Source organism: Sciurus vulgaris, assembly GCF_902686455.1.
Source record: "Sciurus vulgaris genome assembly, chromosome: 11".
Taxonomy (NCBI): domain Eukaryota; kingdom Metazoa; phylum Chordata; class Mammalia; order Rodentia; family Sciuridae; genus Sciurus; species Sciurus vulgaris.
The window spans coordinates 103,638,669-103,664,952 of NC_136472.1; the positions used below are offsets into that span (position 1 = coordinate 103,638,669).

Below are 26,284 nucleotides of genomic sequence, written 5' to 3' on the forward strand. Positions count from 1 at the left end.
GTAGTGGATTATTAATGTTTGTGATTTAGTAAGGTTTCTCTTGAAAGCAGAATCTGAGACAAGGATTTGAGATACCAGAGGCTTATTTGGAAGGAGAGTAAGATAGGGAAGGAGAAAAGGTCTCTGTAATGGTGTGCCATGAAGGTCATGCCATGGACAAAGGGGACATGAGTACACTGAGACCTTTGGGAACCATCCTGAGTGCCTTACAATATTATCTACCAAAGACCAGAGAATGGAGCATTTACTCACTGGCTTCTCATCCTACTGCTGGAGGGATGTTCCCTGAAGCATTTTTTTCCTCTTATTTTGCTGTACTTGCCCATGAACCTTGAAGGCTCCCAGGCCTTGGAGAAGACTCTGAGGTGAAAGAAGAAAGGAGAGTTTCCCTCTTCAAGTGGGAAGCTAATAGGGGGAGACTGTACTAATGTAGCATACTGACCATAGCTTTGGTTGAAATCAGAGGTAGGTCAAGAGGTATGACTATACACCAAAGAGATCTGAAATGCCTAGTTTCTCAGTTCCCTGATCTCATTTCCAAGTTTCTGTCTACCCAACCTCAGCTACTCTCTCCCTTGATAATATCTTAGCCCTTAGTCATTACCAATGGATGCCACCAATCAACAGACTGTGCTCCATTTCACCCACCTATCTTTCCAACCCTGTTCCTCTTGTTTTCATGATCCAACAATCCTTAGATCCTCACCTGCATATGAAATACTTTGATCCTACCATCTTTTCATAGTTCTTCACCCTTCTAATTCAGCTTAAATTTGATGGTCAATTCATCGTCCTAACTCCCTTGTATATATGTTCAACTACTTCTGTCTTTCTCCCTCAACAAAACCCCAACCTCAAACCTATTTTATACCTATTTGGTGCCTGCACTTGGGTAGGTAGACATGGCTTCAGAATTAAATAGATTCTACCACTTACAAGGTGTAAGACCTTGGAAACATTATTAAATTACTGAATCTTAGTTTCCTTATCTATGTTGAATGGTCTCAATTATAATTTGGAACAGCTAGACTCAAGTTGGCACTTAAAATTGCACAAGAATAAAGAACTTTTGTGCCAGGGATGTAGCTCAGTGATAGAGCACCTGCCCAGCATGTGTGAGCCCTGGGTTCCAGCCCCACCCAGCACAAAAATAAAAAACCTTTGATGCACCTTGGCGTCTGCCTTCTGCAGACAGGGTTGTGCCAGGTGAGGTGGTATTCCTGCATTTAAATTCTTTCTCACTGATTGAGATTCAGTAGAAAAGCAAACCCAAATCTACAAAGAAGAGAAGGTAGTCAGGAGTCCTCCTATTTTGTTGAGACTGTTGGTTTTCCTGAAGCCCCATGAAAAAGCTGAACAAGAACCACCGACTGAAAAATCAGGATATTATACCAGGTCAAAAGAGAAGCAGCACCTGAGGTTCAACGGCCTGACTGGAAGTCAGACTGGCTCAGGCAGAGTGGAAATAAATGTGGAGATAAGACTGATGTCAAGGAAGAATTTATATCAAACTTAGAACCTATTAAAATGCCAGAAGTACTATCACTAGTTTCAATAAAGATAAGATGGAGCCATGAATGCAGTCTTTAAAACTATGACATTAAATTCGCTCTTTTTTCTTTTTGGCAGGGGTGGGTGATATTAGGGATTAAATCAAAGGTGCTTACCACTGAGTCACATCCCCAGCCCATTTTGGGTGTTTTTTAAAATTTTTTATTTATTTATTTTTGAGACAGGGTCTTGCTAGGTTGCTGAGGCTGGTTTTGAACTCATGATCCTCCTGCCTCAGCCTCCCACGCTGCTGGATAACAGACATGTGCCACCACTCCTAGCTTGACATTAAATTCTATAAATAAAAGTTTTACAGTATCTGTGAAGGGAGGGAAAGATAGAAGGAGGGCTGGGAGGGAGCGAGAGGAACATTCACTTCCAAAAGCCCAGCTACTGCCTGTGTGACTGTTTCTAGCAAATGTGAATCTCTTTGAATTTGTGCACTAAGTACCTCCTCTTTCATATCAAGGACATAGTCCTAGCAAATTTCTCCTCCCTTATATTTCTGCAAAATCTTTTTTTTTTTTTTTTTTTTTTTCCCGCTTCTACTGGATTTTTGGTGGTGGGAGGTGGTGATTCTGGAGATTGACACCAGGGTCTCATGCATGCTAAGCAAGCACTCTACCACTGAACTACATTCCCAGACCTGGATCATTTCTATCAGCCACTTCTGACTCTCTCTTTACACAGGTCTCCATAAGAGGTTAAAATACAGCATCAAATGTATTAATCTATATAAAGTTCATAGAACCATGCCTGAAATATAATATGCATCATACATGTTAGCTTCTTACATTTATTGAGTGATACATGTGTAAGGCATTGCACTGTTATGCTTTACATATAGTCATATTTAATTCTTACAATAACTCTATGATACAGATGCTACTTTTATCCTAATTATACAGATGAGGAAGCTAAGATTCAGTAAAGTTAAGCAATGCACCCAAGGTTTCAGCTCCTAAGTGGTGGGTCCTGTTTGATTTTAAAGCACATAAGCTTAAGCACTATATAAGAAGTTCTTGGTCATTAGTACTACAGACATAGGTTACCTGAGATGCTTTTGGAAAAGGAAGATTTGCAGCCTAACTCCTGATCTATGAAATCACAATCTTTAGAGGATGGAGTTTGGAAATCTGCTTTTATAAAAAGCACCCTAGTTTATTTTGAAGAAGTGATGCAGTGACCACATTTGAGAAACTTCTTTATATATCCTTTCATGTATATACAGAAAACAAAGCAGAAAAAAGGAAAATGGTTAACAGTAGATATTTTACAAGGTGGAAGAGATGAGATTACAGGGTACTTGCATTTTCTAAGGTATTGACTTAACAAGATGTTTAACATTTTTCCTAAATGAGCAGGTGACAAATATTTTCTAAATAAATAAAAAGTAAAAATTATCCCACTATCATTGTGTATCAGTTAGGTTTTCATCACTGTGACCAAAATACCTGACTAGAACAACTCAAAGGTGGCAAAGTTTATTTTAGGATCACAGTTCCAGTCCTTGGTCAGCTGTCTCCATTGCTCTGGGCCCAAGATGAGGCAGAGCATGATGGCAGAAGGGCTTGATGGAGGAAAGCTGCTCATCTCACAGTAGCCAAGAAACAGAGAAAGAAGCAAGGGCCAGAGGGACAAGTTACATTACCAAAGGGTATGCCTCTAGTGACCCACCTCCTTCAGTCACACCTCACCTGCCTACAGCTACCACCCAGTACGTTAGTCCTTTCAAATTATTAATTCATGAAAAGGATTCATCTGCTGATTATGTTATAGCTCCCAGAATCAAAATTTTACCACTGGCATTAACATAGGAGTTTTTAGGGGACACCTCATATCTAAACCATAACACATTGGTAACATTTTGAATATTTTTTCAAGTTTTCCCCTATTCAGAGTAAGAAGTTGTTCTTTTTGCAAATTTGGGATCATAGTAGGTTTTTTAATTTTGCATATTCTGAGCAATTTACTAAGTAATTAGTCACATAAGAGGTTATGAAATGAAGTACGTATACTAGGGTATGGAGTGGAATAGCAGCTCACCAGGAAAAAAACATAGCAAGATTGTACAGATAGTGTTAAGTGCCCACACAAAGTCTGAATTTATGAATTTGGCAAGAACCTCCTCAACCTGGTTTGGGGCTTTTCTCCAGCAATGTCTAGGTACTTGGGTACAGGCATGGAAAAGAGAGAATGGATTATTCAAGTTTGTGATTTTATTACTAGTGTATGTCAGAGGAAAAAAGAGGTTAGGTTGTTGAAGACATTTGTAAGATATGATTATGTAATAAGTATAAATCAGACTGGTGAGGGTTTCACATCAGACCCTCATCTGCAGTGGGTCCTACTTTTCCGAGTGAGGGTGGAGCTTAAAAGTGTTTGGGGCCATGAGTTATTCAAACAGAGTTGTCCCAATGGCCTGAGCAAAGACTTAACGTGCAAATGATTGTCTTGGAGGCAATATGGAGAAGGCAGTTACTGCTGAGATGTACTCTTCCAAGAAACACAACTAATGCACAGACAATGCATTGCACTCCCTGAAACAGTAAGGAAGGATCTGGTTTAGGAGTAAGAATAGAAATTGATATAAGGATACTGTAAAATTCCAGTTGGGTTAGGTTTAGGCTTGGGTTTAGGGTTAGCCCCTGTAGCTCTTCCTGGTAATAGGCAGTGGTACAGTTTTTTTTGGTTTTTTTTTTTTTTTTTTTTTTTGGTGCTGGGGATCGAACCCAGGGCCTTGTGCTTGCAAGGCAAGCACTCTACCGACTGAGCTATCTCCCCAGCCCAGTAGTACAGTTTTTTAAGATGGACTCTTTTTCTCCCTGTGGTACTAAGAGGCCCAGGAGGCTCTGATGCCATCTTCCTTCAACTCTTGGGTCTGCCTGCTCCATGTTCTCCAAAATCCTGTGAACTCTTGGTGCCTCATCTAGTTGTTTTTTTTTTTTTTTTTTTTTTTTTTACCAATTCTCCAATCGATACATAGTTTGCTGATTTAACTTTGCATACCTTCTTGATAAGTGCAAACATTTTTAGTGTTTATGGCCTCTTAGAAATAAAAAAAACTTTTAGAACTATTGTGCTTCAAATGGTTTTCAAGAGCCTATTTTGGAAGTAACAATCCTAGACATCCTGGAGGCAATGGATGCATTAGGTCAGTAATCATTGAAATTCTGTAAGTGAAAAAAAATAAGCATGAAAACATTTTTCAGTAATTTATATTATACTGCTGAGTGAAAAGAAAGGATGTTAAAGATTATAAGTAGTATGCCATCATTTGGGGGAAAAGGAAAAAAAAAATGCACATAGGAATGCTTACCTATGCACAGAACGTCCCAGGGATTCATAGCATCTGTAGTTGTCTCCAAGAAGGAAGAATGGATGCTGGATTTGTAGAGAAAGGGAGGCTTATTTATTTCTTTATTCCCCCAATATTTAATCATAAAACATTTCAAACATACAGACAAGCTGAAAGAATTATACACAGGGAACACTAGTATTTAACACCCAGACTCTGTCATTAACATTTTGACTATATTTGCTTTATCAATCTTTCTATTCAACCATCAATCTACCTTATTTTTTGATACACTGAAAAATAAATTATAATTTCACTTAACCCCTACATTCTAGATTATGGACACGATTAACTGAATTTCAAATTGTGTTTACCATATTTTCTTTTGAATGAAATGCATTTATATTAAGTATACATTGGTTGAATTTTGACAAATGAATGAAACTGAATAACCCAAATTCCTATCATAATACTGTATAGAACATTACATCACCTCAGAAAGCAGGAGGCCTCTTTTGATTGTATTCCTTTTAGCATCTTTGGAATTTTGTACCATATATTTGTGTTCTCTACTTTAAAAGTAAATATTTAAGCATCTTAAATATTTAGACTTTTTTAGCCAGGCATAATGGCACATACCTGTAATCCCAGTGACTTGGGAGGCTGAGGCAGGAGAATCTCAAGTTCAAGGCCAGCATGGGAAACAGAAAGACCCCTCTCAAAATTTAAACTTTTTTTAAAAAAAGGATTGGGGATGTATCCAGTGGTAAAGTGCCACAGGGTTCAATCCCCAACACAGGAAAAAAATATGTAATACATATACACACATATTTTTATAATGATAGACCACTGAATCTAAGTTAGATGAGAAGCAAAGCAACATGATGAGGAAGTGACAGATGACAATGGAATGAACTCATTGAGGTTAAAGAGTTGTAGTGGTGGTGTTACCAGACAACTGTTTTCGCTAGACACTGGGATGTTGGAATGGCGTTTCCAAAAGTAGTCATTAAGGTTCAGTTATAAGGGTCCATTCATAAGGAATGGGTGGCTTGGATGAATGAAGATTAAGATATTAGTTCCCCTCCCTACTATATCTCAAGTGCACAGTGTATTTTTCCCTTGTCGTATTTAGAACTACAATACAATAAGTAATATAGCTATCTCTCACCGTCCACAGGAGATTGATTTCAGGATCTGTAAGGATACCAAAATCCTTAGAAGACCATGTCTCTTACATAAGATGGTGTAGTATTTGCATATAAGCTACACACATATTCCTGTATAGTTTAAATCACCTCTACTTTATTATACCTGATAATAATGTGAATACGATGTAAATAACTATTTTACTGTATTGTTCAGCCGATAATAACAAGGGGTAAGTTAGTATACACACAATTTTTTCCCAATTATTTTTCATCCACGGTTGTTTGAATCCACATACATGGAACTCACAGATAAGGGGGGGTCAAATGCATTTGAGTAACTATGCTTAATAGTTGGCTCCCTTCATAAGCTCCAAGAAGGCAGGGGTCTTCTCTGTTTTATTTAATCCTGTATTTCCAGCACCTAGCACATATAGAATTGGATTCCTTAAGTAGCCTCACCTCTTTGTTTTGCTTTACTCCAGGGCTTATTTACTTCTACATATTATGAAAGTGTGAACAAATACTGTTTTTAAACCTGCATGATACAATACCAGGTATGTATGTTCCCTTCCTTAGGCCAGTGTTTTGTGGTCTGAAGGGATAAAACTAGGGGACTACGGTTTAGGAATATTCTAGGATAATTTTCCTTCAAGAAATCCAATTAATATTCATCCCCTAATCTTTAATAGAAGATTTAAGTGCCAGTCATTTAAATGAGAACTGTTAAGAGTTAACATGTTTGTGCATCCCTCATTCAACAGATATTTACAGGTTCCTTCTCTGTGCCAGTTACCACTGAAGGCAACTGTTATGAGTCTTGCATGATAATGTATCTCATCTCCCTTAACCCGCAGACCCCAGATCTGGGGCCAGCGGCGAGGGGTGAGGGGTGAGGGATGAGGGGTGAGGGGTAAGGAGTGAGGGGATGAAGGGTGAGGGGTGAGGGTGAGGGTGAGGGCTAGGGGAACGTCCGGTCCTGCCAGCAGAGGGCGCGCCCACGCCCTCCGGACCCAGTAGGCTTCTAGGCTCCCTCGCTCGCTCCCGAGCGCGCCCCCGCCCGCCACATCACGTGATGCGGCCACAGAACCTGAGCTGCCGGGCCTAAGCTGAGTTAAATTCGTTGCCGGTGGCCGCTGTGGGTGCAACCACAAAGGCTAATCCGAAGGAGTGGGGGGGTCCGGTGGAGTCGATGCTTCCTCCTCCAAGTCAGGTCGGCTCCCGTTACCTTCTCACCATTTGCCGCTCCTGTCTCTCTGAGCATTTGCATGAGTTCTTTCGTGTGGGGAAGCTCCAGTGACCATGTAGGGGGAAAGAGCAAGGAATTTCCGGTGCCTGGGACGAGGTCAACGCTGCCGGCACGCCGCCCGAGTGCCCCGAACACCCCGGGTACGGGCCACTGGGCCCGTGGGCCCTGGTGGGAACGCAGGCCTCCGGTTGTGGCCTGGCCCGGAGCGCCACGAATTCTCGCCTCGTCTCGCGAGAGTCTAAGTTGAAGGAACATGGCGACGTCTAATCTGTTAAAGGTAAGACCCTTACTCCAACCTGGGTTTTACTCCATGGTTGCCGGGTTCAGCTCTTCGGGAACGGCTCGACTCAAGTTCAGTGGCGAAATGTGGGAGTGTTCCGGGGTTGTCTGCTGGAAGGGAAGCCGCGGTGGCTGCGCCGAGGACCGGAACGCGGTGCTCTGGCCTTGGGGTCGAGAGGCTTTGGTGGTCCCTCCCCTCTGGCTGACGGGTGTGTGAAAAGCCCTGCTGAGGGCTGGCGGGGAGCAGTGTTTTCTAGGGACCAGCTCCGGCGGGGAGCGAGAGATGAATAGTTGCTATGTCCTGACCAATTGGGCCATTTTTTCTCTTAGGTTCTGTTTGTTCTGAAGCAAGAGTCTGGGACGCTTAACAGGAAAATCCAAGAAAATTCTGCCTAACAGATCTCAGTGACTCTACCCCAGCTCCTCAATTTCTGTTCTTATTCTGTCTGCACGAAATGCGAGTCAGACAGCAGTGCCTCCCACTCCACCCTCTTTCTCCCTTTTCTGCATGCTACACCTTCCCTCCTATTCTCTCATTCTTGACTTCCTATCCCCCTCCTTTTCCCTAAGAGGCTGCTCCCCAACCTTCACCCCCTTTAGAGGACATCACCAAATGACAGCGTATTAGTACTATTATATCCATCGTTTTAGGAAAGTTCTTATCAAAGAACACATTTAACATTTTATATAGCAAGAGAGGTCTAGGCCCAGAGGGGCTGAGTCTCCATTGAGTTAAAAAGTTTGGAGGAGAATGAGGAAGACATGGAACTAGTCTGCACTTTAGTATCTTTTGCCTTAACAGTACTGTGAAATGGGAGTAGTGTTTACCTCTAAAACCCCATCATTACGTCCTCAGGCAGGGTGAATAGATATTAGAAAAATAATAGAATAGAAAAATATATTGAAGTGTACTGAAACCTCACTGTCATTTCTTCTTCTTCTTCTTTCTTCTTCTTCTTTTTAACTTTTACTTTACTTATTTTTATGTGGTGCTACTGAGTATGGAACCCAGTGCCTCACACGAGCTAGGCAAGCGCTTTTCCACTGAGCTACAGCCCTAGCCCCCTGGCATATCTTCTTTAAGCTATTAAATTAGCTGCCTAATTGCAGTCTTACAATTTTTTTTTTTTTTTTCCAGTAACGGGGATTGAGAGCCACATCCCCGGCCCTATTTAGTATTTTATTTAGAGACAGGGCCTCTCTGAGTTGCTTAGCGCCTTACTTTTCTGTGACTGGCTTTGAACTCACGAATAAAATGATCAAATTTTACGAACAGAAATGTATCTATCACCTTTTACCTAGCACTTCACTCTTTCTGCCACTTAGGAGCTGTGTGCCAAGTTTCTTAATCTCTTGTGCCCAAATTTCCTCATCAGTAAAATGAAATTAGCAATAACACCTATTTTGAGCGAGCGCTGTAATTAAGTGAACTTATGTAAAGTGAGTGTAACTGTGCCTGGCACTCAATTAGCATACAATACAGTAAATTACTAGGACTGATGTTCCTGTTTCTTTAAGAAAACTAATCCACAGGAATTTACTTTCTTTTGTAACAGTATAGGAAAGTTTTAATGTATTAGTTCAGAAAGAAAATTTAACTTTTGAAATTATTGTATCCATGTGTTTATGTGGGCAGAAATGATTTGATTCCTTATTCTTTGTGAATTTTTTACTCATTGATTACTTGGATATAAGGCAACATCTCCTCTCCCACACACAAATTCTCTGTTACAAAACAGCAAGTTGCTATTCTCTGTACAAAGCCTCACAAAGAATTTTTTGGAAGAGGTATAAACCTAAAACTACTTCCATCAATTGCTAGTTAAGTGGTTACCTTATAGAGATTATGAGTCTATATCTATAGCATACACCTATAGAGGGTGTGTGTTGGGGGAGAGAGGAACCTGCCTCACAGTATAGAAAATGGGCACTTAGGGATTAGGGTAGAAGGATGACAAGGAAATTAGGGGCAGCTCACTCTTGATATAGCCCTTATCCTCTCTTTTCCTTCTAATGTGTAATCTGAATTTCTTAAATAAATCTCTGCTAATGCCTTTTTTTCTTTTAAGTGCTTTAACTTAAACAACTTTTAAATAACTTTCATAAATAAAAGGAAGGTGATAATGCATTGAAAATGAGTGACTTCATCATGCTAGTAAACTTGACAGATGCCAAAAATACTTTGGAAAATTTCAATAAAATTATTTTATGAAATGTTGACTATAGGAAAAAGCAGAATTTATAAATGAATATTATATAGCATGTGGTTTTAAATATGTATAACTTATGTTATATAGTGGCATTACAAATAGACATTTGGTTCTGTTATCACCAAAAGTTTATATATTCAAGTTGGCCAGAAAAGTTTTTTCTCATCTTATTGGGAAGTGGGAGGGTTGCCTCATACTCATACATTAAAAAGTACTAATCATAGAGTGGGAAGACTGAAGGTTATCTTCTGGAAGAAATGTAGTGAGAACCTGCCAGGTCTAGAACGTAATTTGTGGCATCATTTAAATGCAAGACTGTCGGTACCTTGAATAGAGAGAGACAGGTCTGTCAGCAAAGTGACCAAATTAGCCTCATTTCCTTTATTGACAGGATTTGTGGACTGGTTTATTAGTGAGATGCTGTTGACATTGTGCAATTAAATTACACCATAGCACATTTGACAAATTGAGCATGTCCAGTGGTCAAATAGAGAAATAGAGAAATGAGAATATATTTAGAATTTGATTCATTATGAATTAAACAACTTTACATGGAAAATGATGAATAATAAATCATCATCAACCCTAAAGGATGCCCTTTAGTGTCCTGCTGAAAGTATACATTCTTTACTTATTTACCAGTAACTTGGAGTAAATCAAGTTTATTGAATTTGTGAATGACAGAAAAGGTCAAAGAAATAGCTAATATGTTTTGAAAGGTAAGATTCAAAACTTTCTTGATGTGAAACTTTTAAGTTGGAACCCAATGCAATAAAAAGCACCAATTTTTTTAATATTGAAAATTTTTAAATATTAAATTAAAAATTAAAATATTTAAAAATTTGGAAGATGATTGTAATAATTGTACTTTGTTTAAAGCAAGTGGACTGAGGCTGAATCTGGGAATTCTTTTGGGTATACAAAGATTTATGTAGTACATTTTGACATATACAATTGTCAACTACTCAGAGGGGTTTATATCTCTAAAACCTTTTCCATATTGCTGCGTTATCTTGTTTTTTCTTTATTGTGTTTTTATAGAACACTTTTTTAGTAATCTGATTTGACAGTTTTACCTTGTTACTTCTAACATAATTCTGCTTGTTCCTTTTCTTTTGCAGTTATCTGGGCCATCAGTGCTCATTTTCTTCATTTCTAGTTGATTATCCTACTTCAAAAAGCAACTTTTCAAACCCCCCCCCCCCCACTGAGCTTTACTCTCCTTAATTCTAGCCCATTAGTTTACATAGCTATTGAACATGTCCTTAATTACATTGGTCAACATCACAAATTTTTCTAGTTTCCGTATATCTTGCTGTTTTTCCACGCCACCTCCTAAATTGCCTTCTTCCCTCTGTTCTTGCTTGGTCCTCATTTTACCCCCTGAACTTGATGGCATGTTCCCTGTTCCCCCACCCCCACTTCTATGCCAGTAAGAAAAGTTCATGTATTTCTTCATATAAACATAATGTGTGCTCTGCTTCTGTCTCAAACTTTTGCTCTTTTCTCATTATTCACTGTCACAGTTCTTGAAAAAGCAACCCCCATTTGCTGCCTTTATCATTCTTCACCTTTTTCCTTAATTTACCCCACCAATTATGTTGAAGCTGTCAAGTCTTCAGTGTGCCAGCAGTCTTCTGATTTGCCAAGAGATTCTTCTTTGATAACATTCTTCCTATCTTCTGATACTATGGCTCACTTCCTCTGCTTTTCTTTTTTTTTTTTTCTTTTTGTGACAGTATACTCTCCTTGATCTACTGTCTCTCAAATCACTTGTGTTTTTCTGACCTCCCTCCCTTCCCCCCAACATAATTATTTCTCAGAATTTAATCTTCAGCTCTTTCCTATCTTTGTACTTTTTTTCTGGGACAATCTTAACTCCCATGATTTCACTATTTTTATCTCTTAGTGCTGATCTGAGCTCTAGACCAAAACACAGTTCTGACCATATCACTTTCCTGCTTAGATACCGTTGATGGTTCAAATTCTTTGAGCTCTTTCCAGCTGGGTCTTCTTCTCCTTAATTATCTTTCACTCTCACACACTCCTACCTCACTGGTTATTTGTTGACTCACTAGCATGGTAGAAGTTGTCTTTTTCCTGTAACTAACTCTACCTCTCTCCTAACTAGATGTAGAGAGACAGACTGATAAGGTGAGTGGTATATAATCAATCCACAAGAGAATCCAAATTTTAAAGTGAAATGTGGAGCATGTTTTTTCTCAGTGGAAAATTTTATCCTTTGGAAGGAAAAAAAATGGAAATAGCAGTGATTCAAAGTGTCTACAGAATTTATTCATTATTCAGATGATTTTATTAGATACCTATATGCAGGTCACCAAGAAGAATACAAAGCTATACGTATCAGTGTTCATGCTCTTTGAGAATTTGTCATATACTAAAGAAGATTAAGTGGTACTAATGGTTTTATTATAAGGAAGAATTTCAGGTGTACTACCAACTGATGTATGGTTCTTCACAGATTAAAGTAACAGTTTCTTGGGGATGATCAAGGTAAGTTTTGTGAAGGAAGCATTGGAGCTGGATTTTGAAGAATGGGTACTCTTTCTGTAGGTGGTGATTAGAAGAAAATTTGGTAGGAATGGGGACTAGATCAGTTTGACTGCAGTATTAAGCAGGACAACATGCTGTGTTGCATCCTGTATTGGTGCACCTTGGAATTGTTGCAGCATAGTAGCACAAAATATAGGTAAATAGCAGGATAGAAGAGTAAAAGGAAAGTCAGGTCAGATTGTGAGGGACCTTTGATACTATGTAAGTAAGTGGGTTTGAAATAGATAATGGGGAATATTTGGAAAATATGTGAGAAGAGATATTGTCAAAGCTTCAACCTATTTTTGACTGTTACACAAAATTTTTACTTCTATTTTTTGTGCATTCAAAATCTCATTTGTGGGATGGTCATGGATAAGAAGTATTTGTGCTAATGACATGTTCATTGAAACCATAATGAGTCATTAACTATGGAAAATAAATTTAGTAAATGAACAATAAATTGGCATTTTCTGATTCTAACTACATGATAGTGAACCTGGCAGACTCACCCCTGTCCTTGTATAACTTACGTTTTTGTGGGGAAAAGAAACAATAAACATAACAAATAAATATATAGTGTAAGTCATATTGTGATAAATATTTTGAAGAAAAACAGTAAAGAATAGAAAGTGAAGGTGTTATTTGACAAAATGATCAGGAAAGAACTTTGAGTAGGTGGATGATATTTGAGGCAGGACCTTTATGAAGCAAGGTAGCAACCATACATGTTTAGGAGAAGAGTTTTGTATAGAGTGAACAACCAGTGCAATTCACTGAGTCAGGAATGATGTTTGGCAAGGAATATGGATGTGATACCAAAATTTGAATTAATGTTTTCAGTGAATGTGGTTAAGAAACATAGCTGGATTTTTTGTGAGGGGGGTACTCCTGAACCCAGGAGTGTTTTACCTCAGAGGTACATCCCCAACCCTTCTTTAAAATTTTATTTTGAGGTAGGATCTTGCCATATTGTCCAGGGTGGCTTTGAACTTGCCATCTTCCTGCCGATAGCTGGGATTATTATAGGGGTGCATCACCATACCCAGCCATAACTAGATTATACTTTTTTTAATAGTTGTTGATGGAACTTTTATTTTATTTACTTATTTATATGCAGTGCTGAAAATGGAATCTAGTGCCTCATGCATGCTAGACAAGCACTCTACCACTGAGCCACTACTCCAGCCCTAGATTATTCTTTTTAATATGTCTGGTTGAACATAAAAAAGACTCATTAACAACTCAGCTTGTCAATTTTTGCTAGATTGTTAAGAATTTCTAATTTTAAATGGTTGGCAAAAGGGGGCATTGAGACTTAGGGTTGCTTTTCCTTATTTCAGTGTCCTGTCCTAGAGAAATGGTTGCCTATGACACAGCTAGAGGGAAACAAATTTAGGGGTGTGTAAGAATGGAAATGGGAATAGTGGACTAAATCAGTAATAAACTGTAATAATTATAAATGGGAAAACCTTTTGTGCTTTGTGAAAACAAATGTTTACTCAGTTACCATAAGCTAGAGGTGATGTGTGTTAATTAAAGCCACTAAAAGGAAGTGACACTAGAATAAACTTTGAGAGATCAGTCATTTATCAATGGATTGAAGGAGGGAGGTTTTAGAATACTAGAAAGTATCAAGAATCCACTAGTCATGCCTGTAATCCCATGACCTGGGAGACTGAGTCAGGAGGAACATAAGTTCAAGGGCAACATCAGGAGTGTAACAAGACCCTGTCTCAGCATAAACAATAAGGGGAGCTAGGGATGTAGCTCATATAAAGTGCCCCTGGATTCAATCCCCAGTACCCCACCCCACCAAAAAAAAAAAATCCCACCAATTATCAATCTAGTATAGAAATGTGGAAAGAGAGTCACATTTTTCTTATTAGATACTTTGCTTAGGGCTCTGATGAACCTAGTTAATGTCCCTAAAAGCCATCTGGCCCTTGCCTTTGGTATAGTAGGTAGAATAAATAGGTGCCGTATACGCTTTACAAACATAGCAGGGCACAACTCAGGTTAAAACATAGATGAATACATACAGTACATAAAAATAATATCAAGGGTAATCGATCTGTGTAACTGGGGTTTGTTCATTCCTTAAATATCTGAACATCTACTAGGCAGGATACTGTGCTTGAGTGTCTTATACAGTAATATGATAAATATGACAGACAGGGTCCTTAGTCTTTGGAGGATAAATGCCAACACTAAAGAAATAATACACTGCAAAGTTCTTGCTAGTAATGAAGGCTGTGATGAAAACACTATACCAAGAGTGTTCAGAAGGAGGGGTACTATTTTACTTGTTTACATTTGGCAGAAAACAATTTTTTTCCCTCAAATTCTGCTTTTAACTATGTTCTGTTGATTTTCCTTCCTTGCTAAATGATGGCATTTCAATGAGATTCCTTAGCTTTCTGGTCTTTTTAAAAAGTCCTCTTGGGCTGGGGGGTGTAGCTTGGTGGCAAAACACTTGCCTAGCATGCTTGAGGTTCTGGGTTCAATCCCCAGAACTGCAAAAACATAAACAAAAAATAGTGACATTGAACATTAAAAAAAAAATTCCCACCTTAGTCCTGTTCATCTGAATTAAAATTTCAGTCTCATAGCTAATCAAAATGTTTCTTCTGCTGGGGATGTAGCTCAGTTGGAAGAGTGCTTGCCTTGCAATCACAAGGCCCTAGGTTCAATCCCCAGCACTGCAAAAAAAAAAAGTAAAAATAACCTATGCAAAATGTTTCTTCTTCCAACTCAAAAAACCTTAGTTCTCCATGTGTAGAGAAAAATGGAGGGTGGATACTTAGGTTGGTTTGGGAAGATCTCTCTGTGGTGACATTAGAACTGAAACCTGAATGATCTGCAATCTAAGGCAAAGGTCTTGAGATGACTAATGAGTTTGGCATATTTGAAGAACACTTTTTTTGGGATACTGGTGATTAAACTCAAGGACACTCAACCACTGAGCCACATCCCCAGCCCTTTTTTGTATTTTATTTAGAGAGAGGGTCTCACTGAATTGCTTTGTACCTCATTTTTGCTGATCCTCCTGTCTCAACCTCCCAAACTGCTGGGATTACAGGCATGTGCCATGCCACCATGCCTGGCTGAGGAACACTTTTAAAAGGCTAGTGTGGCTAGAAAATATTAAGAATTGCCAGCATTCAAATATGTACTGAGTTTTATGGGGGTTTTTTTCTCCCCCACTTTGGATGAGGATTGGCAAATATGGTTTGAAATCATGTGATTGAGAACTTAGTGGGTCCTAAGCAATATGGGAACCCACCCATTCAAATAGCTAACTTTTTGATAACATATATGAGAGATCTAAAATCTGCAAATTGGATTTGTTTGGGGAAGTTATTAGAATGCCATCCTGGATATTATCCACAATTAATACTTTCATAACTCCCTGGAAGAAACAAAAACAGATTAAAAAAAAAAAAAACTCTAAACTTGTATTATGTTCAGTATATTCTGGGCAAGAGTGTAGTGATAAAAACAAATTGCTTTCAGCTGTGTGGATGCTGGGCGGTGGGCGGGGGGTGGTTGTTTGTTTTGTTTTGTTTTTGGTCTTCCCTTCAACTTGTCCTTTCACCCTAACTTTTCTTATACTTTTGTCAGCATGAAGAAGATATAACAAAAAATATATAACAGTGGGCTGGGGTTGTAGCTTGGTGGAAAAGTGCTTGCCTAGCATGTGTGAGGCACTGGGTTCAATTCTTAGCACCACATATACATAAGTATAATAAAGGTCCAGTGACAACTAAAAAATATTTAAAAAAAGAAATGCATAACAATAATTATATTCTTTGTGTTCTTTTAAATGCAATATGACATCATTAAAATATTATAGTAATACTGATCCTGTAATTTAGTAAGCCATGTTTTATGTTATTTAGGAATTTCTGGGTATTTTAGAGTAAACCAATATGTAAATGTTTGAATTATTTTGTTGTAAAATAAGTGCTTGTGAAAGCACTCTTGAATTTCAGTGGGAAGTGTGCAGATTTTTAAATTGATAATATATTCTAGAAAGATCTATTTAACATCTTTAATTTTTGGCCTATAATACCTTCGCCCACCTTGAACATGTTTTAAAAAATTAAACTATCATATTATTCTGTAATCTGCTTTCTAATATATGTTTGCTTTTCTTTGAAACACCAGGTTAAGAGTTTAGGACTTTACTGGCAATCAGTTTTAGAACTGATTTTTTCTTCCATTAGAGACTTTTCAGATAAAGCTGAATGTATTTTATTTGGGTCTGGGCAACCAAGTTATATTAAAGAATCCTCATTTCTTTATACTGATTAGATCAGGGAAAGGGAGCTAAGCCTTTGTTCACTTTTTTATTAAATATAGTTTTCATCCTATTTCTCCTAATTACTTGAGAGAAACTTGACACTGATTTTTTTTCCTTCAGCCTTGAGGGGAAGACATTAAGTAAAAAGTAATTTAGTAATAAATAAAGTTTTATTTAAAACCAAGTCAGGAGAATACAGAGAAAAAGAAATGAAGGTCAGAGTTATAATCTCAGTGTCTACTTAAACTGTACAACACATCCCAAACTGCTCATCATCTTTCCTTAACCATCCAGTTGCACGTATTCTTCCTGTGACATTTTTTGTTTGGTGAGTGATTCTACTACTTGTTCGTTTGAGTAAGAAACCTGAGAACTATGTTATATAATTTAATAGAAAGGAAAAGCCCATGTTTAGGATAACCCACCACCACCATAGAAAAAGTGAGGGAAAAAATGTTGTATGTGGGGGTTATATTCTGTATAATTTCCTTAGAGAAAACTTTTGGGCCTTGGGGCTGCTATTCTAATGTTTAATATCATTTGTATTTTGAATTATATTGAGTATAGGGAGAAAGTATTGTTATTTGAGAGCCTAGGCCTTCATATGTTGAGTCATTTTCAAGGTTATTTCTCTCATTCCCACATCTGATTATCAGCAAATCATATTATTGTAGGAGAAGTAGTAGTTACAGTTGGAAGGCTAATATAATATTGATAGCCAGCCCTTACACAGTATTTATGTATGCCCACCACTTCTGTGAAGATTTCATATATTATTAAATCCTTCCAACAATTCTTTCAAATAAATACTTTATTAAACCCATTTTACACACATGTAATTGAAATAGAGAGTTTAAGTAATTTGCTCAAGGTTACACAGCTGGCTAGTAGCTAAGCCATGGTTCTATTCTTGTAAAGTGTGTTTTGTGAATATCTTATATCTACACCTTCCTATTTAAATGCCTTAAGTTTACTGTTTTCATCATGTATTACTCTTGTGAAGTATTTTTGTAGTTTCCTGTTCAACTCCCTTTCAGTTTTTTATTTGGTGAATTTATGGGTGACCGCCCAGTGAGTTAAATATAATCACATCAGTGGCCACTGGCTATCCCTCTCCTCATCTAAAAAAAATATTTTATTTAATGCATTAAAATCTGTTACTGTTGCTTATTTTGCTTACTTTAATTGACTGCTTTCTTACTTTCTGGCACAAAAAGGGTGTTCCAGGATCATCTCTTTTGCAACCTTGGAATTAGCCTTTTCTCTAAGGAGTCCTTTTTGTGAGTGTGGTATTGTGAAATCCAGGTGTGGTTTTACCCTCTGTGGACTGAACTAGGACACAGTCAGTGAAACACGGATGCATACATACACACCCACACACAGACACACCATGCGTATTTTTATATCTCTATTATTAAAAAACTATGAGTTTACTACCCCAGCCCCTCCATTCCAATCCAACACCAGAATGTTTATTCTGTCATCTTTCTTTTCCATATATATAACTTCTTCCACAGTGAGAATCCTGGTTTTTAGACTATTCAGGAAGAAAGGATGGAGGGGTGGAAGTTGAGAAGCTATTAGAATATTCGTAACATGTTTAGGTGTCAAGTTAACTATAAATTGTTTAAGCTCAGAATTCTTTCACAGTTGAAAAAAATAGATTTACTTAATAAATAAACACTAAAAACTCAAGACTTAGTGAACAATATGATCTATATACAGAAATGCACACAAATCCTAAGTGTGAGTTAGATTACATTTTAATAAAGTAAAAATAACCTGTGTAATCAGCATCCTGATCTGGAAATATTAACAATATTCTGAAAACTGCTCTTGCACTCTTCCAGTCTCTTAACTTGCAAGCTGCTCAAGGTAATCACTTTTGACTTCTAATCCCAGTAGATATGTTTTATCTATTCATGAACATAGCGTGCATTCTGACTTCTTTGTTCAACATTGTTTGTGAGATTCATCTGTTAAACGCTAATTCTTATTGCTATATAGTATTCCATTGTTATGAGTCTTCCACAGTTTATCAGTTCTACCTTCCCAGTTTATCAGTTCTATAGTATCCATTGTTATTCCACAGTTTATCAGTTGAGAATGAAGATATTTATCAACTTTCTTAATATGTATCTTTTGGTTAGACTCCAGCATTTGATATTACCATTCTTTTCTATTTTAACTTTTAGGTGGTGAATAGCGATAATTTCATTGTGGTTTTAATGTGTATTCCCCTGATAATTAATGATGATGGGTACCTTTTATTATATTTGTTGACCATTTATTTACCATTTGTGAAGGTCTGTTTAAGTCTTTATCCAGTTTTAAAATTGAGTTGTCTTGCTTTTCTTATTTTTCTTTTAAGGAGTTCCTTACATAGTCTGATTAAGAGCCTTTCTTGAATTAGAAAAATATTAGAAATATCTTCTACTCTGGGTTGCCTTTTTATTTCAGTGGTGTCTTGTAATTAACTAAAGTTCTTTATTTTTTTTCCCCTCAGTACTGGATTGGGCCCAGAGGCACCTTAACACTGAACTACATCTCCTGTCCTTTTTTATTTTTATTTATTTAGAGATGTAGCTTTGCTAAGTTGGCAAATCTGGCCCACCTCAGCATTCTGAGTTGCGGAGATAACAGTCATATGCCATCACACTTGGCCCTTAATTTTAATATAGTCTAATTTATTAGCTTTTTTTTTTTTTTTTTTCTCTTTATGGTTAGTGCTTGGTTCCAGGATGATATAGATAGTCCAGAATCTACTTGTATTGATATTTAATTGAACTTTTCTAAACAAAAATAATTGAAAAATTATAGTTTTTCAAGAATTTTTCCTGGGACCCTTCAAGAGTCCATGGGCCACTGTTTAAAAAACACTATACTAGAATGTGAGTTCCTTGAGGACCTTTCACTTGTGTCCCGCTGTACAGTAGACACACCTTTGTCCAATGAATAAATATAGTAAATGAATGACAAGGGAGCCTCCCAAAATAAATACAGACTTTTTCATCAGTACTATTTTTGCTTCTTCCTTAAAATTGGTTGTTTGGGTTTCAAAAATTATAAGCAATGTTAGGGTTTTTTGTGTGTGTGGGGGGGGGTTGCAGTGAGCCTACTTTTTTTCCTCTATAAAAGAAACCTAATAATTTAAATGGAACATAGTATGAATTTTTTTATTGCAGTGGAAAGAAATATTTAACTTTAGAAAAGAGTGTACTCCCCCTCCTCCCAAGTTTTATGGGAGGAGGGGAAGGACTATTTTTTTTTTAAATGTCTTTTATATAGTAATACTTCCATCTTATTTTTCTAGATAATTGCACCAAATTTTTATCATCTGTTTTTGTTTTTGTTTTTGTTTTTTTTCCAGTTTACAAACCTGATGCAATTAAGCCAGGGGCTGGTTCTGGCCATAGGTTAGAAGTCCCTCTATTCCTTATCTGGGAAAGAATCAAGTAATACTTAAGAATGTGGCTTTAACAGAGCTAAACTGCTTATATTTGAATTCCTGCTCTGCCACTTACTGCTTGTAGTTTCTTGCAAATAATCTAACTTAATTTCAGATACAGTGTACAGTTTTTTCATCTATATTGCAGGAATAATAGTATCACTTACCACACAAGGTAGTTGTAAAGATCAAATGAATTAATACTTGTATTTAGAATAGTATAATACCTGACACATAATTGGCAGATACTATAAAGTTAAATGACCAGAGTAGTGGAAAGATTTACACATCTCTATTGAAGATTATTTAAACCCTCTATTATGAAGTTATATAATAGAGGGTTTAAATATCAAAGACTTGAGGGGACCCCTTTACAGATCTCCAAGAGTTCCCTTTCTTTCCTTTTTTTCCTCCCTGCTATTTCTGCACCACAAATTCCAGTCACCTCCACTTCTTCTAACCCTGTCTTTTCAACTTCATAAAAATCACAGGCTCTGTTTGAATTTCCACTCCTGTTCTAAGATCTGGAAGTTCTCTAGGCAGTATGTTTGGGAATTTGTAGGACTCATCTCTTTTGTTTTTCTGTTCTCAGGAAGTACTGTCCTGGACTGCCTTTTGATTTTCTAGTTGTTTAGGTAGAAGGGGAAATCTGGTTCCTGTTATCCCATCATAGTTGAGGTGTAAGTTAGTTTAAGTTGCTATCATCATCTTGATGTCCTTTTTCACCTCCTAATTCAGTATTACTTTATTTTTTTTCAATCATTATAATCACTCCCTTTAATATACCTTTGGCAAATGTGGAAGTCTTTGGTAGAAAAGCTAGTGTGTGAGATAATCCTAGATTCATTAACAATTGGTAAGGCCTTCCCACTTGCTATTCTGAGTAGCAGTGAAAGAAAGCAGAGGAAATTTTGTAGCAAGAGAGGAAACAGCCTTCAGTTAGTCAGTGGAAACATTACCAACTCAGGTTCATCATTTGAAGATTCCTTTGCTTTTTTTGTTTGTTTGTTTTTTTGGTACTGGGGATTAAACCCAGAGGTACTTAACCACTGAGCCACATCCTTAGCCCTTTTTAATGTTTTATTTAGAGACAGGGTCTCTCTGAATTTCTCAGGGCCTCACTAAGTTGCTGAGGCTGGCATTGAACTCCTCCTGCCTCAGCTTTTGGAGTCGCTGTATTATAGACATGTGCTTCCTTTGCTTACTAATAAGGCACTTCCTTTTGTAGATAGGAGATTTGGTATGTTGCTTAGTAATGATTTAGTGATGAGCTCTTCAATTTAATAGAGACTAGGTAAAAAAATTGCTTGAGCATCATTTTGGGTTCTGTTTTAAAAGTTTAATAGAAAATAGTTATTAAATTCTTCCTTGAGTATTAGGAGAAAGTGTTCTTGTAGTCGATCTTGTGTGTTTCATGAGACATAACAAAAATATATTGTTATCTTTGCTGAATTTATCAGGTTTCAGATCCTAACCAGTATTTAATTTATTTCAAGTACCTGATTATTCTAGTCCTCTGCACCATTTGATTTTGAATTACAGGATTTATACTGTTTAATTTTTTTTCTTTACTAGAGCTTTGTAGTTGGGTTCATCCTGACAAACTGCACGGAAATTGATACTACTGTTTAATTTTATAGATTGCCAAAAGTGCTTATGGAAATAGACTTAGTTGAGATTAGAAAATATACTCTTATTAGTAGGGTATAATGAGTCTCCCTGCCAAAGTCAAGATAAAAATTTGGCGGTATTGGGGATTAAATTCTTAAAACTTGTATGCTCTTTCTGTGATTCTTTCATACTTGTTTATTTGCACACTGTTTTTCAAAAGGGAAAAGTAAAAGAAATGAAGTTTACAGAAAAAATAACAACAGTAGAAAAAGTAACATGAAGCCAAGCATAAGGTTAGTACACAAAGTATATTACCACAGGCTCACAAATCTGGCTGAATTTCTCATTATGAGGGGAGCAAAGTTACCTATGTGATTAACTTAAGTTCTTAAGGTAAAAACAAACTAGTTATTGAGGGAAGAAGAACAGCTAATCCTGCTACTAAGCTTTGATTGAATATCTTCCTTTGGCCAATATACTATGTGTTAGATGTGTTAGAAGCAGGCACTTGGGGCAAGACAGGAAGATGAACTGTGTGGATATAAGAAGCATTACTTCTTTTCACTCTTGTAAGATGTTAGTAGTTTTTAACCTTTTGGCTTCATAGACCCTCAAACATATTTATGTAGTTTGAACCTACTCCAATAGGTGTGTGATAGGCTTTAAGAGTCTAATGTATAATCACCACCTCAGGTGATTTTGATGTAGATTGTTGTCAGACTATGTTTTCATGGGTTTTGTTTTTATTTTTATTTTTTTGTTTTTTGGTGCTTGGGGTTTAACCCATGGGCCATTTACCATCCCTAACCCTTTTTATTTTGCTACAGGGTCTCTGTAAGTTGCCTAGGGTCTTACCAAGTTGCTGAGACTGGCCTTGAACTTGTGATCTCAGCCTCCTGGGATTACAAGTATGCACCATCACACTTGGCTGTTAGTGTTTGTTTAGATCTTTGCATCTATCTTCTGTGGTGAAACTAGCTTAGAGTTTTATTTCTTGTGTTCTCAAGTTTGGTGGCAAGGTTTTGTTAGCATTCTAAAATGGATGAGTATCTTTCCATGTTTTTGTCTCTCAATTTTCAGAATTTTTATAGATTTCCAACATGTAGGTGACCTTCTCTACAATTTCACATTTGTGGATTCAACCAACCACAGGTTGAAAATATTCAGGAAAATATTGTACAGACCTTTAAACACGTATAGACTTTTTTCTTGTTATTTCACAAACAATACAGTATAACAACTATTTACATCCCATTGACATTATATTAGGTAACACAAGTAATCAAGAGATGATTTAAAGTATGTGTACATAATATGCAAACACTGTATCATTGTATGTAAGGGACATATATCACAAAGCTGAGCATCCACAGCTTTTGGTATCCATGTGGAGCCCTGGAACCAGTCCCTGTGGATACGAAGGGTTGACTGGTTGACTGTACTTTTTTTATGGAGCTTAGGGCAATTACCCATAAGGCAAGCCCTCACTGCTGACACCAAGTAGAAAAGCTTCTAGAATTTATTGAAAGCTGTTATAATCTTAGTTACTATTTATTATAGGGAAAGGATTCAGATTAAGATCTTCCAAAGGAAGAGAAGACCAGGGCAGTCTAGGAGGGATCCAAACATAGAGCTTCTGTTGTCCTCTTTCTGTGTAGTTAGCATACATTTCTCTTCTGGCATCAGTATGTGACAGTATGCTAATCAACTCATCAACCTCTCCTCCTCAACCCCTCTGTGCAGTGCTGAAAATTGAATCCAGGTCCTCATGTATGCTAGGCAATGGTCTACCATTAAACTATACCCCCACCACAGTTTTTCTCTTATAATTTCAGCCCCTTCCCGCCTCCCCCCAACTCTCTCTCCTGACATAACCACCTCCCTCCACATCCAACATCTGTGGTGCTGGGGATTGAATCCAGGGTCTCATGCATACTAGGCTGAGAGTTCTATCATTAAGCTATATCCCCAACCCCAGTTTTTCTCTTTTATAGTTTTCTTCCTATGATTCCTTGATATAAGATTAAGCCTGGAGGGATTCCATTATGGAAAGCTGGTTCTTTTAAATTTGAGCCTTGCATTTCTCTATCTATCCCTTAAAAGACAAAAGCTACAAGACACTTTTGATATATTGCATTAAAGTACTTTTTTTTTTTTTTTTTTTTTTTTTTTAAGAATAAAGGTTCTCTTCAGTTTGAAGACAAGTGGGATTTCATGCGTCCGATTGTTTTGAAGCTTTTACGCCAGGAATCTGTTACAAAACAACAGTGGTTTGATCTGTTTTCGTAAGTAATTTATTAATTCTGTTGCTACCATAAGGCAAATTTTGATGTCTTTCTATACCCAAATGGAATGTGTTATTTAGGATGGTCAGTTTACCTATTCAAAATTTTAACTAGTTGTGTTGGGGGACCCCAAGACTTTCTTTAGGTTCATTAAGAACTTACAGGATTGAACATAAAGTCATACTCATGGCTATGATTTATTACAGTAAAAGGATGATCAGTAAAGGGAGAGGGCATATGCAGTGAAGTTGGGAGGAGGGTAAGGAGGGGACAAGCACAAGTTTCTAAGAGTCCTCTCCCAGGGGAAGTACACAGGGCACACTTAATTTCCCCAGCAAGAAGATTGGCAACTTGTGATATGTTGTCTACCAGAGAAACTTGATAGAGACTTAGTGTCCAGGGTTTTTATAGGAACTGGTCACATAGTATGTGCCTGGCCTGTACCAAAATTCTAGACTAACTGAAAGACAGCAGATGTTCAGTGTAAACCAAATTGTTTAACAGTTTAGGTACAGTGGGTCACTGTTCTCAGGAAAGTTTTATGTAAGTGTAGGAAATTGTTGACCACTTAAGGTCTCTAATACCAACCAAAGGATAACCTTACAAGCAGGCATTTCTAAGGAATTCAGTCTGGGCTCTGCTGTGTTAACTCTTGGCCTTTGAGCAAAATGTCTTTATGATAAAATTATCAGTTTAGGCCCCAGTAGTAGGACAAGACTGACCTGTAGTATTGATCTCAATTATACCTTTTGCAGGGAGGACCAGGGATATGACTCAGCAGTATAGTCCTTGCCTTGCATGTGTAAGGTCCTGGTTTTGATCCCTACTGCCCATATAGATAGATAGAAAGAAGCACACACATACATCTATGTAAATATTTATATGTGTATGTATTTTTTCAAACTCTTAGGGGTTCCACACTTCTGTATGTGTAGATTCAGCCAACTATGAATTGAAAATATATTTTAAAAGTTGTACCAACTTTAAACATGTACAGACTTTTTTCTCATCATTTCCTAAACAATACAGTATAACAACTATTTACATACATTTACATTGTATTATGAGTAATGTGGAGATAATTTGAAAGTTTTCTTGTTTGTTTGTTTTTTTGTTTTTTGCATTGTTGGGGGACAAACCCAGGGCCTCATGCATGCTAGGCAAGTCCTCTGCCATTGAGCTACATCACCAGACCCCTTATTTAAAGTGTATCTAGCAGGACGGCGGTGGTACACATCTGTAATCCCAGTGGCTTGGGTGGCTGCGACAGGAGGATCGTGAGTTCAAAGCCAACCTCAGCAACAGCAAAGCACTAAAGTAGCAATTCAGTGAGACCTTGACTCTAAATAAAATACAAAAGAGGGCTGAGGATGTGGCTCAGTGGTTGAGTACCCCTGAATTTAATCCCTGGTACCAAAAATAAGTAAGTAAGTAAGTAAATAAATGAAATGTATCTAGGTAATATGCAAACACTCTGTCATCTAGTGTATGATACTGGATTTAGCAAATCAAAACAAATCCCATTAGCCCACAAAGTGTATCTTAGAAAACCAAGTGATTTTTTCCTCCTTTAGTTTTTGTATGAACAGTTTTATTGTTGTTGATTTTGAACAGTCTCGCTAAGTTGCTTAGGCTGGCCTTTAACTTGTGATCATCCTGCCTTATCCTCCTGAGTAGCTGGGACTATGGGTTTGTGCCACCACATCCAGTGAATCTTTAAAAAAAAAAAAAAAAAACACACCATGGTCTGAGGCATCAATTTAGGCAAAGAGCCAGTAAGTTGATGCAAACCTGAAAGCTTTCCAGGGTTGAGTCAGGGTCATGATGGTCAGAGCACACACACAAATATAATCCTAGAGGGCAAATGTGATACTCCTGGAAACAAATTTTAAATTGTTAGGGTTCCCTAAGCAAGACATACATTAGTAGTACAGATTAACAAGGCTCCCACAGTTGCCTCCCATCGTGGGATCTTTCACCTTAGGGTTCCCGGTCCAATACAATACAATTAATTCAGTTCAGACCTTGGTTTTTGATGGCTTGTCTGATGTCAGTTAGTTCCAAACAATTTTTGCTTATCTTTCACAGTAGTTCATTTGCCTCACTAGTGTGAACAACATCTGAAAGTGTTTTGCATGGAAAGTGCAGAAACTGGGACTTCAAAACTTTTCAAAATGGGCTTATGTTACCTCCTACATGATTTTCCCTGTTCATTTATCTATTGAGCAGCCTAGAAAAGATTACTTTCTTTCTTGGGGCAGCTTTATTTAATAGCTAACCAGCCTTATTAAGGTGTGTTTACCAGGAGGGGTGAGGAGAAAGGGAGAGAAATGGAGTCAAGTTATT

At 37.4% G+C, this 26,284-nt stretch overlaps 1 protein-coding gene across 1 annotated transcript in view; it reads left to right on the top strand.

The window, feature by feature from the left end:
- Nucleotides 1-7,065: 7,065 nt before the first annotated feature.
- The window catches only part of CUL5 (cullin 5), an 86,660-nt gene continuing 67,441 nt past the window's right edge, over nucleotides 7,066-26,284 (top strand). Inside the window, 2 exon segments of the mRNA XM_079101682.1 lie at nucleotides 7,066-7,523; nucleotides 23,829-23,938. Of these exon segments, the coding sequence (XP_078957808.1) occupies nucleotides 7,500-7,523; nucleotides 23,829-23,938 (134 nt within the window). The 5' untranslated portion in view covers nucleotides 7,066-7,499.